At 32.2% G+C, this 16,100-nt stretch overlaps 1 protein-coding gene across 1 annotated transcript in view; it reads left to right on the top strand.

Annotated features, from left to right (window-relative positions):
* LOC133197096 (adenylate cyclase type 9-like) overlaps positions 1 to 16,100 on the top strand; it is a 34,414-nt gene that overhangs the window by 17,036 nt on the left and 1,278 nt on the right. The window contains exons 4-6 of the mRNA XM_061332938.1: positions 2,672 to 2,713; positions 3,386 to 3,467; positions 12,967 to 16,100. The exon at positions 12,967 to 16,100 is cut by the window's right edge and continues 1,278 nt beyond it. Of these exons, the coding sequence (XP_061188922.1) occupies positions 2,672 to 2,713; positions 3,386 to 3,467; positions 12,967 to 14,609 (1,767 nt within the window). The 3' untranslated portion in view covers positions 14,610 to 16,100. The remainder of the gene's footprint in view (positions 1 to 2,671; positions 2,714 to 3,385; positions 3,468 to 12,966) is intronic.

The raw sequence follows: 16,100 nt of genomic DNA, 5'->3' as shown, positions 1-16,100 counted from the left end.
TAGAAATTTCTATGAAATTTCTTTGAAATTCTTTCAAAATGCCACTCCTCCTACAGTTTCAGTCAGATTTCAGTAAGACTTGGTATACAAGTACAGTCTGTAGACTGTACAAAGATGCATCTTTCTTGATTATAAGTACACACCAGTAGAGCTACAGTCTCATCAGAGACTGCTGGTTACACTTCATAATGGTAGGATTCAAAACTTCATTAACAACCAAAATTATGTCATTCTTAAAATAATTAAGCAACTAATAACATCGATCTGATATAGTGCATCACTGATTAAATTTTCTGGAAAAGTAACATATGATTACTTAAAAAATCATTAATTGAAACCTATGTTAGAGAACTTTGTGCTTACAATGCAAGCAGAGGCATATAACACATCTATGATTTGATGTGAATTCAATTTTATTCAGTGTCGATCTTTTTACTGTAACAGCAATGACAATGACAAGCACTCATATCTTATATCACTGAAAACTAATAATGAGGCATCACTTTGACAGCTCTGCTGCTTAAATTAAAATAATTGAAGTAAACCATATATATACATGACATTATGCCAATATGCATTTATCACCACCTGTTTCACAAGTGCATTTAGGTCAAACAGTCACTTAAGGGCTTATTTATAAATAAACATCACACATGTAATTCATTCTTTTCAGTTTTAGCCCTGTAATCTATGGTTTCTTAAAAGTTCCTAAAGTCGACCTGCAAGAGTATTTTATTGTTTTAAGTAAATGATATTCTTATTGCATATCTTGCATTTACTAATTCCCATGTGTATTTGCTTTTTCTTCCATCAAATACATTTCTTGTTCCATTTTTAGCTGAGGATTTTAATTCTGCTTACAGTGTATAAATATATTGTGTGGTTGAATTGAGGGGAAGAAAAACTGTGTGTAGATTTAACGACACTTATATGACCCAATTAGCAGACAACTTACCAACATTTATTTATAAGCTCCCTGAAGGTTCTGTTTTTAATACCTGCTCTAAAAGATATGTATATTAAATGAATCATATTTTTAAGGAATGTGGGTTAACCTTAAAACATAATCTTTAAAAAAAAAAAAAAGATAACTTCATTGACTGTGTGTTTGAATTTTTATTAGGTTAGAGTGATTCACAGGGTAATTATTACAATTTTATCATCAAAGATATGTTATACATGTATTACAAAACTATCGATAGCCCATAAAAGCAGTGTTGAATTGAGTGGTCCAAAAAAGGGGAGAATAGTTAGCATGACAGCCTCCATTTACTTTTCTGATAACCAAATAAAGCAAACCGAGATAATTATTTCAGGGTAACAAATGTACCTCAGCCTATTGCTTTTTCCACTCCAATCTTGTAGTCCAATGGTTGTTGTATGTGCAAATTATTTTTCCACTTGATGAAATGGTCTTGGAGCCTAGGAAATTTGATTTTTGGTCTGATATGCAGAAATACGGATTGTTAATATGTAGAGTTCAGAATAATTTTGCTATGTTCCAATGTAATTTCACAGACAAAGATATGTAAGTGAGAAAATTAACTTAGGCACAGTAGCATTTGATTGTTTTCTAATGGAGAGAAGTCGCTGGGTACAATGAAGCATGTGAGGAAATGGGGATTCTTTGATCTTAAGTGGTTTTTCATGAAGCTCAATTTGTATTGATGGAATCAGCACTAATTGAAACTTGATGATGTACAAAGGAACATATAGAAATGTTTAGGCCATGCTAAAAAAAAACTTGTTTGCTGTTTCCAGAGTATCATTTTTAGGGTAAACAAATGGACAGGTACATATATATATTTTTTTTTTATATGAGAATCATGCTATATATAATACTCACATAAAAAGATGAGATAATATTTATTAAAAGTTGGGTTTTGACCAAAAACAAAACAAACAAACATTATAGCTTTGAAGAGCTATTTTTTGACTAAAGAAGTTGAAGCTTTGTATTATTAAATAAATCATATTTTTGAAAGTTTTAATTAAATGATATGAAACATGTATATTATGTCATAGTTAAGAACAAAGTGAAATTAAAATGGAAAGATTTCTTTTGATTAAAAATTTTGTAAGCTGAAAGGAATTTAAATAGGTCTGTTGTGAACAAACATTATTTTAATTTAGACCCACATCGACAATGTATCTTCTGAAGACAGATCATTATCTTATGAAGTGTTCATTTCAGTGTAAATCTAGGAATCCCTAGCTTTACAACTCATTAATTTGGCCCCTTCTCCAGGCTATATTAGTTCACTACCACAGATTACCATAGAAACAGTCATTTTTTGTCAATCATATCAGTTACACCACTTAATTAATATCTTTTTATTTTCCTCTTCAAAACACATAAGATTTTTTTTTTCAATTTCTATTTGTCAGTTTATTAGTTTCTGTTTGATTTATCTGACAGTTATTATATTATAGATCATATATACTCACTAAGAAGACATTTTCTTTATAATTTACAGAAGTAGATCATACTGTAAGAATAGATCAGAATTAAAGCATAAAATTCAGCACTTTAACTATTAGTTTTAAAGAAATCCAGGGCCCTGTTTTATAAATGAACATGACATTGTAATGTAGGGTGAATGCTTAGATATAGATAGTGAATAGTACAAGAAAGATAACTCATTGTTACAATTAAAATTTTCTTTTGTAGTCATCCGAAAAACACAGACTCTCTAACCACTTTGAAGCAAAGGTATGTTACTATATATTGATTATTACTGAATATTTTGTCATCCAGATAATTTTGATACATGTATTTGATTTTTATAACATTCAATCTCTGTCAGCATGTTATTTGTGATGTGACAGTGATTTGCATATGGTTGAAAAACTGTATGATATAGAAAAAAAACATTTATACAAAAACTTCAAGTTCTGCATTCTTTGATGACCATTCATTAACAACAGGACATCAGATGTAGTAAGTAAACAACTAAAAAATGGATGTTTGATAATGAAAAACAAAGACCAAGTCCTTAATGAATAATTTTTCTGTATTCAACACCAACAAATTATCTCTTAGATTATGACCAGAATTAAAGTTTTTCGATCAACATTTTGAGGACAAAAAGATTTATCACTGTTTACTACCTCAGTCTGGGGTTTAGAATGGAAAAAGTGAAGATAACGAACAGTGATTGATCTCAATAAAATCTATAAACAATACAAATCTGTGAACAGGGCATAAAACATGGACCCCTGGAAATTCCAGAGGTGGGATCAGGTGCCTAGGAGGAGTAAGCATGCCCTGTTGATGGGACACACCCACTGTGAGCCCTCTGTATTGATTAGATAGAAGAAAAGCAATGATTTTGAGACTTTGCTACCTTGATACATGTATTACAATAACTTGACTGATTTTTAGGGCTCCGATGTGAATGGTATTACCCGTAACTTGCTGGGAAGAAGAAGAAGTGCCAGCGATATCTCATTGGAACAGGAGAATGGTAACGCTTGTGCTTTTGGCTTTCTTTCTGCCAGTATCATTTTAGGCCTTGTACTCATCTGTAATAAAATGAAGCATAGTACCACTATTATGTTGCTACGGTGGCCAACTACTTTGCATTGCTGCTCTCTGCTGACATTGGATGCAGCATATATATTTGAAATCAGTGTTTTGAATCGTGAATTATGATAAGTCATAAAGCATCATGCTGCTGTAAATTATGACAATAGCACATAGTTGGAACATATTACTTAAAGACTTAACAAGATTCTTTTTCCCAAGATAGATCTATTTGTTGAAGTGAAGAGAGAAATAGGTCTGATTATGGGAACCAGAGTCAATGATACTACACTTGTACAATAGGTAACTTTGAGTAAAGGCTCCACCCACAATGTCACTCATTGATTGTTGACAGCTAGTGATTACCCAGGCTAAGGTGTAGGCTACACTCACCACCCATAAATATTGCTTGATAGTTGACAGCCATTGATTACCCAGACTAAGGTATAGGCTACACTCCATCTAAGTAAGCTCCACCCATAAATACTGATTGATTGTTGACAACCATTGATTACCCAGACTAGGTTAAAAGCTACACTCCATGTAAGCTCCGTCTACACTGTCACTGATTTACCGATCTCAAAGGTGGATCTATGAAAATAACATCTACTTTTTGAGGGACAATTCTTATCGCTGTATGATCCAATCTTCTTGATCTCAGATAATTATAATGAACCACCATCATTTGTTTACAGTGTTAAAGTTTTTCACTTTCTGAAAGTTACACACTCTGGTTTGCATCTATCATAGAGAAAAAGAAATTGAAAGGTTAAAAAAAAATTGTGGTTCCACAATAAATACAATGACTGCTGATAATGCACATGTGCACTAAATAGTTTCACTTCAATTGTAAACATGAGATATCACAGATTATTTTGACAGAATTAGGACACAAGAGAAGAGCAGTGGTCAAATATCTACTTAATTGAATAATCAAATTATTGAACATGGTATGAAGTAAATAGATGCTAACCTATGAAATTCTACCCAGTAAACAAAAACATGTTTAACCTGGTCATACTTTCAAAATGTCACATGATCCTTCTTGAAAGATCTTTTCACGGAATACCCAAGAGCTTTTGTTTGTAAGCAAAGAATTATTTCTTTTAATTACAACTAAGGCACAAGACATAGGATAATTAGAAAGGATATTTTTCAACATTTGAACATGTGATAAACAGACCTAGACAATAATATCTATGGGTAAAAAATACTTAACATTTTCAGACCATACAATTTTAATATAAAATGCAAGTAAAATTTGGGGATTAAACAAAAACAAATAAATTGATGAAATATAGTGCAAAAACAATAGAGGTATAATAACTCAACTCGAAAATTAAACAGCCTACATTTATCACTAATATCGGTAGGCCATTTCATAAAAAACAATTCCATGTAAATATTAAATCTTTCCCAAAGGTCAATTTACATGGAAATGTTTTTCATGGAAATTGATTTTAGGAAAGTTATCTACAAATATTTAATTTTGTGCATTTATGCTATAAAACTGTGTGTGCATAGAGTTATAATAATGTTGTGCTGCACTTCTTCAAAACTTAGTGCTAGAGCAACGTTTTGGAGAGTAAACAATGATGATCAGGCCTAAGAAAAAAAATGTCTGTTTATGGTTACCCAACCTAGCCTTTTATACACAAATATTTTTTTTATTGTAACATCAAGAAAATACATTTCTGTACATTTTCCTTCAAATATAAATTTTATAGGTCGTATAGACACATTTCAGTAGCCCTTTTTAGAGCTGTGGTGAAGATGGGGGGGGGGGGGGGAGGGAGATTTTATGACCAGGGAAAAAGAGCTTTAAAGTGTCTTTTAACAAGATGTATATCAAGTTATGCCTTTTAAAAAGTAATGAAAAATAAAAACAACATCCTACCTAATGACCCTTTTTATATTTAGCATTATTATAGTAACAAATATTCTTTTCGTAGGCCTCACTTGAAATCACAATTTGAGTTGATGATTATTTGGATCTTTAGTATGGAGATGATTATAATCTGGATTTTAGTCTAGAATTGATGATTGTTTGAACATATTTTTTTCATGAAATAAGTAGAAACAAATGAAGTTTTGTCAGATTTTCCAGCAATAATAGACAACTCTAATTGCTAGCTGAGCTTCTTCTTTTTGTATATAGTGCTCAAACACAGCTAGTGTTGTTGATATTGTCCTAATGTACCTATACCATGTACTTTATACCTTTCTCTCTGTTTAATGGCTTTATTTTCTTCTAGAAGATAGTAAGTTTTTATCTGGCACCCTGTAGAAGTTAATTTAGAGAGAGCAATGTTTTAATGACTCACCTCAGAAATGATGACTGCATTAAAATTTCAGTCATTTCCCTCTGGAACATGCAAATATGTACAGTTGAACTTTGGTATCTCAAACTTATAGAATCATTCCTTATTACAAATGTGAGATAGTGAAATTTCACTGGACAAGATCACAGTCTAGAATGAGTCTTTGCTGACTCCTAAACCGTGAATCTTAGCCCCTTGGTGGAATTTCACTATTCTACATAAGTATATAATGAATGTTTATTTTTCTTGCATTATCTTAACTAATTTATTATCGTATCATCACCTTAAAAAAAAATTAAGTTCTTATTTTGAATTGGGTTTTAAATCTAAATACACCATCAAAGAAATCATACCTAAGAATGGTTTATACAATATGTGTAAACTTGGAAATTAAATTTCAATCCATTTAAATGGTAGAGTCTACATAATATTATAATCAGGAATGAAAAAATGTCCTTTAACATATTTATCCTTCCGCACCTTAAAATAGTGCTACCCAAGAAGTGAAAAAAGACTGTTTTCAATGAAAAATAAATTTTTAAAAATTGAAATCAACAATAAAATAAAATTTAAAAAATTTCATATTGCCACAATTTTTAAATTAGGATGAATGTTTAGGTCATAAATGGGTCATTTGCATTTGGTCAATTGTGTTTGCAGCTTGTTTTATAGTCTGAGTCAAGACAGGGATTTGTTTTGTGGACAGATAAGTTTTGTTTGTTATTTTCTACTTGTCATCCATTAAACATCAATCCCATAGATTGCTGATCACAAGGCGTAGCTGAGAAAAAACATTGTAAGAGACCTTATCTTTAAAAATTGTATGGCTGCCCTCTCTTCACTGACTGGCTAAAATGGCCCAACTCAAACCTTTTTTTAACCTCCAGGAAGCAATTATTTTTTTTTTATGTATTCTGGATAATAGATTTTAAAATTTAGCATTGAAATTGAAATTTTCTGAGAGAAAAAATCTCTTACCTACATAGCGACCCAATTTTTTTCGTCCTGAGTCGGGAGAGGGCAAACAAACATCAGTTTAAAGTTGGCCTGACCTGACTGTTTTGAGTTGAATGACAGAGTTGTCTGAAAAAGTTGTCAAGTCAAGGAATGTTGCTGTGCCACATTTCACTGCGGAACAAGACAGGCGCTGATAATACTGTTTCAAAATGAGAGTTTTGTGAAGTTTGAGATTTGTAACAATGACAAATTAATATTTCAGTTGAAATGCTGCAGCCTATTTACATCTTTCTGTGAGTTTCTGATTGTAAAATGTTCAATTGACCCATTGTTTTTTCTAAAAATAATGAAAATTTCATATGCCTCAATAAAAGTTTAAGTTTTCAAAGTGTATATAGTGCCTTTTGTACCCCCCCCCCCCCATTTTATTTATACTATAATTGTTTTAAAATAATACAGTTTGCAGCATAGTTATAAACAGTATGACAGAAAAATCTCTTACTGCTGTCTCACACTGGACAGGCCTATCTAACACTGGTGATAATGCGAGCAATTGATATCTCAAATACCATAGATATATCAAAATGAGCTGGAAGTCCCAACCACTTGTTCTTTTTTGTATTTTAACCTCATTATCTTGAATCCTTTGATACCTCAAAGCTTTTCTTGGCCCAAATGAGTTTGAGATAACAAGGTTTAACAGTATCGTAACTTTGCAGCTTTATGCTTTTTGTTAACTGTTATACCAAAACATAATCATCATACTCTTCCGCTGTGTTGTAGGATGAGTTCACCATGCATCAGACACCCAAGAACAAGTTCTAGCGATATCTCTACCAACTAAATATTATCAAAATGGAGCTTAACATGTATTAAGAGTGATTAAGATATGAAATTGGGATACAATTTTATGATATATTGAGAAAATATCATCAAAAAATGATTTTGTTGGAATAAGCCAGATTTCACTATGGATCGGACAATATTAACCATGCATTGGACAAAAAAAATGTCATAATAAGATACCTGAAATGCTTTTAAATTAGTGAATTGAAAATATTGTTTCATTTAAAAATTAACTCGATTAAATTGACTTAATCTAGCCACAAATGTGGAGAGGTTTTAGTAGCATCGCATCACCTTAGGCCTTGCAATGCCTTGTAATATATAGAAAGTCACGCCTTGGTCTTGGGGGGTTATCGTAGATCTTCTAGTTTGCAATAAAGAGAGCCCACTTCTAGTTGTCATATATTGATAAGGAAGTAATCATCTGTGCAGTGGACAAAGTCCCAAGCATTTAATATACTGAAATAAACTTTTTAATAAAAACAACTATAAGAAAATACAAACTTTGAAATGAAATTTCTTGAAATATTTTAGAAAATTATCAATCATTAAAAAATTCACCCCAAACAGGACTCATTCTCTTGAAGTCTAATGAAAGAAAGACAACTCTAAATATTTGCAAAATCATAAAATTCTGGTTACATCCCCCCCCCCCCCCCCCCTTGATGATTTCCAAATGTGATGTCACTTCAAGGCATTTAGCACAAATGATAATAAAAATCAGCATCTTTAAAATGTTTAAATATTCAGCTTTAAGACAGAAACAAATCAAAACACAGAGACATTCAGATTTGATATAGGTTTGTGTCCGATGCATGAACTCATCCTAAGCTCAGCTCATCAAGGTCAATGGATTAGAAATTAGTATTGAATGAAATATGTAATTTAAGATGGTGTATTTGTGCGAAAGAGAAATTCACCCCAGTTGATCTAGCGGATTAATTGTTAGAAGTATTTTTTTTACCCATAGTCTTGCCAATGATACTAGATTGCTAGTGTTGCTAGTCTTTGATAAGAATTGCTTTCTTTTGGAAGTTCTGATTTTTAAGGAAAAATGTATATACTGACATGTAATTTATCAAATATTTTTAAGTAATTCCAAATTGCTACCAGAAAACCCTAAGCAACACACATTTTATTGAATTTATAGAGACTTGTTTTCATTACGAGTTATTTCTAAATAGTTGATAAAATAGAGGATGTTCATGTATACTTTAAATAACACTGTAATTGCATTAAACAGGGAAAATTGAAACACTTGTCACCATTGATCCCAGTTTACTTATCAAAAATGCCTCGGGAATCACAACTGGAGAAACAAAACTGACCAATGACACGAAAGAAAGCAGCATCATTAGTAACAAAAAAGGTCACTAGCAACAATGTATATAATCATTAAATCTTATCATCTGTAAAGATTGTGGGCTCATCATGATCTTGTAAAAAATGATACAAGAGAATAATAATGAATTTTTTATCATACACTAGTACTGTTGGAAGTGTTACTGATAAGATGGAGGGGTATACATTTGTGTCCAGACAATGGCAATGGAAAAGTACAAATATTTTTGTATATATGTGATGTATAGAGTGCAGTTTTTACCATGCATAATGATAGCAAAATCTTGGAGATGGGGAAAAGGGTGGGGGGGGGGTTATCTAGGTCTTTCATTTTAATAACCATTAAAATTGCCAGAGTTTGGCCAAAGTATAAGCCATAAGTTTAAATGTTTAGGATTAATAGCAAGTATTTTTATGTCCCCACAAACAACGTTTAAGGAGTTATATAGGAATTACCTTGTCCATTTATACATCTGTTTCTCAATCTGTCTGTAAAATTGTGTGTACAGAACTTAACTTTGTATTGGATGAAAGTGAAGCTCGTACTTGAAACAAAGGTTACTTATGTCCTGAGGATTGTCTAGATCTTGTTTTAAAAGCATTCAGGCAAGTTCAAGGTCACTGGCAGAAAGATATATGTATAATCCCTGTCCTTACTATATCTTGTCACGTAAAACATTGAAAGCTTATACTTCACACAAAGATTGTTCATGACCTGAGAGTGTGTCATGACATTGACAAAAAGTCATTTTGACAAGTTCAAGGTCACAAGCAAAGTAATCTTCACATCTTTTCCTGGCTATATATTGTAATGGAGAAACATTGGAAGTTTCATCCTAATAATGTCAGGGATCTTATAAACTCTTAAATCTAAAGGATTTTTATATAGTGTTATAATGATAATCCAGCATCATGTAGAAGCTTTATACTGTTATGTTGATCGTGTAGGACTTATATGGTGTAATAATAATCCAGCATATATGAGCTTTATACTGTATGGTGATCCTGTGGAATTTACATGGAATAATAATAATCCAGCATGATGTACAAGCCTAATTTTGTAATTATGTAGTAACTTAATTATGTAATAATGATCTTGTAGAACCTGTATGGTGTAATAATTATCCAGAACTATATATCATCAATCTGATTAAAATCAGATCCTCTATGCTCCTTTTTTAACGGTATGTCACTTAGTAAGCGAAATATCGTTAAAAAAGGAGCATCGAGGATCTGATTTGAATCAGATTATATAGTAAAAATGATGCTGTAATACATACATGGTAAATAATAACTCATCATTATGTAGGAGCTTGATTTTGTAAGAATGATCCTGTTGGACTTAATGGTGTAAAAATAATGAAGTATGATGTAGGAGCTTAATTTTGTAAGAATGATCCTGTAGGACTTACATGGTGTAAAGATAATTTAGTATGATGTAAGGGCTTAATTTTGTAATAATGATCCTGCAGACCCTGCACTGTATAATAATAATCCAGCATCATGTATATACAATAATGATCCTATAGGTCTTGTATGGTTTATTAATAATCCAATATCATGAAGCTAAATACTGTATTGATGACCCTGTAGGACTTACATAGTGTAATGATAATCTAGCGTCATGTAGGAACTTTTGTAATAATGATTCTGTAGGACTTACATGGTGTAATCATCCAGCATGTTGGAGCTTAATTTTGTAGTAAAGAACTTGTAGGACTGAAACGGTGTAGTAATACTCCAGTATCTTGTAGGAACTACAGTATAATTTTCGAAACTCATTACCACCAGTTCCATAAAAATTGGCCAGATTAGACAGAATCTGGATGCTGAAAATTTCCAATATATTTCTGTTGTTTTGTTTAAAAGTATGATGCATATGTTGGCAAAATATAATTAAATGATAAAATCATTCAATAATTTTGGCGTCCAGAAATTATTCAAAATAATATGCATGTCACTTACCGTCAGTTTTTCTTTTTTGTTCACAAAGTTTGGGACTTGTCAATGAATCTCAGCGTGAAATGTAAATGGAGTCAAAATCTATAATGTTAAGGTGCCATTTTGAAGATGTTTGAGGGTGATCCCAATTTATATTTTGATTTGTAAATAGACTAGTGTACATGTATTGTCATTGATTTTATGTTATGCTGTGTGATATGGAGTTAAAGCAATTTAAATTTAAATATGTAAGTTTTTTTTTTTAAATTCACTTGTAATTAAACGTTAATTTTATTAAAGGAATGAATTTAATAGCTACCCATTTTATACGGTATAAACTGGGTTGGGGCAATTAACGCTTTATAAACCGCGAAGCAGTTTATAAAAAAAGCGTAAACTGTTCCAGTTTATACCATATAGATTGGGTAACTATTAAATTCATTCCTTATAATTTAATTTTCATTCAGTAGGTGTAAGAAAAAAAGATGATTGTCCTTAAAAAATGACTTCAATTTGTACAAAATTTGAAAGTAACATCAGGCGGATTGATACGTTTTTGACACAAGTCATCGTGACGTAGGCAACCCATTTTATACGATATGAAGTAAATTTTTTTATCCAATCAAATACAGCGTTACAACCAGAATTAAATTATATTGATTTAAATAGGCCATGTCAGGTTTCTTTCTGTTCATCTCATGGCACTTATGTAACACTCATTAGCACATCTTTGATGCCAGGTGTTAATTGCATTTAAGTGACTCAGGTAATATTGTGCGGCCAGATTAGAGGAAATATGAGCAGTTGGGATGAAATTGAATATGGCGGTATGGAATACAGAATAGACAGTATTCAGACTACACAGAATTTTTTACAATACAATTGCTAAAAAAAAAAGGTCGAAATGGACAAAATTTCAGAGTACTCAGAATCTGGAGTAGACAAATTATACCGTATTTACTAAATTATGATCCTGTAAGACTTAATATGGTGTAATAATAGACGAATTTCATATTTATGAAAGTTATTTCCCTTTGCGGGATCAATCTGGGGTCAACCGGCGTAAGACACTGTTTTCCCTCTATAACATTACCAACTTTTTGGGGCAATATTTGCCAGTCTACAGTATGTAGTAAATTATGATCCTGTAGGACTCATATGGTGTAATAATAATCCAGTATCATGTAGGAGAAAATTATTACAATGATTATTCTGAGGAAGTTTTTGACTTGTGGATACACCCATAGAAAATTCAGGCTGTTCTGGAGAAATTATCCTGTAAGAGTTGCAAGCCATCGTGAAAATTACTGTAAATCACTTTTTATTTGTAAGAACTTTATTTTTCGTTATTACGCGAATCTGTCTGCTCATGAAAATTTTATTCACTCATATATTTGTTTTGTTATGGATTATATACAACAGAAACCTCAGCTCACAAAAATTTTATCTCGCTTATAAATACCAAATAGCTAACTCACGAAAATAAGGTGTCGCAAAAATATAGTGATCTGCATTAATTTACATATAAGTTGAATGCTAAGAATATTACTGCACAATATAAAGGTTGAAATGATGATGTTTTCTTTTTTGACAAAACAAATTTTCTCTCATTTCATATTATATATTTAGCTTTTCATTTTTTTACTCAGAAACAAATTTATTTCACATCAAGCTCATAAGTTTAGTGAATAATTTTTGTTTTTGCATACAATTTTTTATACAAAGATCAAACACATTTTTATACAAGTGTATCTTCAAAAACTCACACACTTGATTGGAAATATTGAACGGTATTGAGTTTCGGGAAGCCTTAGCCCATTTTCCTTGAGTTCTGGGAAAAATTACACAATTCACTCTAAACTAGATGTTAATTGAACAATCATTGAGAACTACATGGAATAATTGGAGTATAAGTCTGTATTACTTTTTAAAATCCAAGAACTTGAAATGCATTAATGTTCAAATATTTAAAGTATTTCTTTCAGTTTTTTTATTTCTGTATGCTACAATTAATTCAGTTTATTTTGTTTACAGAGGAGGAGACCAGAGACGGTGAACATGGCAAATACATGAACGACAAACAGATCATCAAGCTGATCAACGAAGACAGTACAAACCAGGAGTTCTTCTACAAACCTCCCATCCATGCCCTTACATTGGCCTTCACCACCCCAGAAATGGAGACTGATTACCGAGATCACTACCTGGAGGACACCCAAAATCAGAACACTGTCTCCTCTCCCCGCTACCAGGCCCTCCTGGAGATCATTGTGGCTTTTATGGTCTTTGGTATCACCTCTGTCTGTTGCTTCCTGATCTTTGAGAGACAGATTCCCTGGATCCTCGTCTTTATTATCTTCTTGATTCTTGAGATTCTCTGCCTCATCCAGGCATTCACTGATGTCAGATACAAGGAGAGGAAGGTGGAGTCCTGTCCTAGCTGCACACATCTGATGTCTGGGTGGTACTTCAGGAACCTGATTGGAGCAGTGGTGACCAGTATCCCTGTGTTAGCTGTCTACTCCAACCTGTCATGTGAAATTGCTATCAGCACATTCTCACAGGACCATTTCTTCTGCTACTGCATTGTTATGGCTCTTCTGCACTACTGTAACTACAACATGATTAGTTCCTGGGTCAAGTCCATTGTAGCATCACTTGCAGGAATTGTTATTCTTGTCTTGTTGTATGTTCAGCTCTGTGTGTTTAAAAATAACTCTGGAACAAAGTCCATGGTCAATGGAACTTTTGGTTACTCCAATACAACAGATATAAGCATTACTACCATGGTCACAACCATTGCCCCAGATGCTACAGTAGTTCCACCACTGTTTTCAGGAGATCACCCTCTGCAGTTTGAGATCATATTGGACATCATTCTGTTACTCATTCTGGTCTTCTTTCTGAACAGAGAATTTGAAATCAGTTACAGATTGTCCTACCATGGAGACAAACAAGCATCAGCCAATAAACAGCAAATGCAACTGAACAAGGAGCAAGCTGATTGGCTGCTTCACAACATTATCCCTAAGCATGTCTCAGAACAGTTGAAAGGAGAGAATTGCCAGTACTCCAAGAACCACAAAGATGTTGGAGTCATTTTTGCTGCCATTGTGAATTTTAATGAGTTCTATGATGAGTCTTATGAAGGGGGAAGAGAATATTTGAGAGTGTTAAATGAACTAGTAAGTGACTATGAAGACTTGCTCAATCAACATAGATTCAAGGATGTGGAGAAAATAAAGACTATCACCAGTACCTTTATGGCTGCCTCTGGCCTCAACACACAGTCCAGAATGGAGAACAAACATCCCCATGCCCATCTCTTTGCTTTAATGGAGTTTTCCATGGAAATGCAAGAGGTAGTGAAAAGATTCAATGAAAGTTTGTTTAACTTTGACTTTATACTCAATATAGGGTACAATCATGGAGAGGTCACAGCAGGTGTGATAGGGACAACTAAGCTGTTGTATGACATCTGGGGAGACACGGTTAACATCTCTAGCCGTATGTATTCTACAGGGGTCAAGGACAGAATCCAGGTACCAGAGGCATGCCTCAAGCTTCTGGAAGAGGTGTTTGAATTTGAATATAGAGGAACCATTCAAGTAAAAGGAAAGGGAGATATGAAGACTTACCTTTTGAAAGGCAAGAGAGATGGCGTCCACTGGGAATAGGGATTTATGATGGCATTTTAATTTTTTTTTCCGAGTTTCAGTTAATCTGTTGGATGATATATTTTCTTATAATGAATTTAATATGCAGGTTTTACTAAATCTGTAGATAGCAGTTTCATTGAACTCGCTTGCAGTGTTATTATTTTAAAATATTTATTAATGTTTATAATTATAGCTTTGATATTGAAAGAATTTCCAGGATCTGTCATGAAAAAAATTGGCAGATTTTTCTACGGGTAGATAGTTGGATGATCTCCATGAACAAATTTGTCATAAAGTTGTAGCAACCCTTACTTAACCGTGCTAAAACTGTGAAATCTTCCCCAGCAAAAGTGAATTTATTGAAATAGACCAATACTAGTATCTTTAAAAACAGGAAATATTTCTTTGTGTTGTTTTTTTAACATGTTTTAACATAGATTTTTCAAAAGATATTTTATCAATACTTTTTAAAGATAAAATATTTTCATTTATGTTTAACAAAATCTTAAAATCATTTTCATAATAGTACACATGCAGAAATTGAGAGAATTCCTTCATACTTCTTCTTAAAGGATTTAAGTAATATCTGATTATGTGACAAATATTAGTGGCATTTTTTTCAAATTATTAGTTAAATTTTCTGGTCATTGTTTTACCATGTGAATTGTTAAACTGAATTAAGGTGACTATTCTTCCTCTCTACAAAGTGATGCTTTACTGAAATCTTAGTGATATTTAATTATTGTATGTTGTGTGTTTAAGACATAAAAAGAATTTTTCTTTTACCTCACATAAACCAACCTTTAAAAAAAAAAGTGTGAATGTATTAGTACCAGTAGTTTAACCTTCAGAAATATATTTAGTACTGTTGTTTCCAGGAGAAATATGATTATATACTTTATACCATTTGTGTAACCAATTATTTGTACATCATGTACTGCTTTCAAACTGCTTAAATTATACAAAACCTTAGAGCTCGAAGTAACTGGTGAACCAACCAATTTGTTCACAACTTTTATTTGAAATTGTCTGAGAAGTACTTTATGTAGATTTGTGAACATATTCTACTCTTAGCAGTGTATTTTTTTTTTTCATTATATCAAATAGAATCTCATTAGTATTGCTAAAGAATAGGCAGAAATTAATTTTAAAACATGTTGTATTTAACTGACATGGTGAGCTGCTTGGACTAAAAAAAAATTCATGTAACAGGATTTTTTTTTAAACAAATGAGTCAAGATGTTTGAAAAAAAAAATAAAGCATCGTTTGTACTATCTTCAACCTTAACCTTAGTATCGTGTTGTCTTGCTGTGAACATTAACTTATCCAGAATCCTAGTGTGAAAACAAAACCTATGTATATTTATTTATTCTGTACAGGTTACATGGGGCCACTGTTTGAAGTTATGGTTCTTGCTTGTGATGTGTCAATCGTATAGCTGTCTTTATATAAATATTTATGTTTCTAGAGTCACTCAAACTTGTGAAGTTTCATCTGTAGAGGTTTAT

The sequence above is a fragment of the Saccostrea echinata genome, unplaced genomic scaffold (genome assembly GCF_033153115.1).
Source record: "Saccostrea echinata isolate AGI-Se365-2 ecotype Australia unplaced genomic scaffold, CSIRO_AGI_Sech_v1 ptg000030l, whole genome shotgun sequence".
Lineage (NCBI taxonomy): Eukaryota > Metazoa > Mollusca > Bivalvia > Ostreida > Ostreidae > Saccostrea > Saccostrea echinata.
Note: the sequence above shows the minus strand (reverse complement) of the source record. Positions and strands in the feature narration are given on the sequence as shown.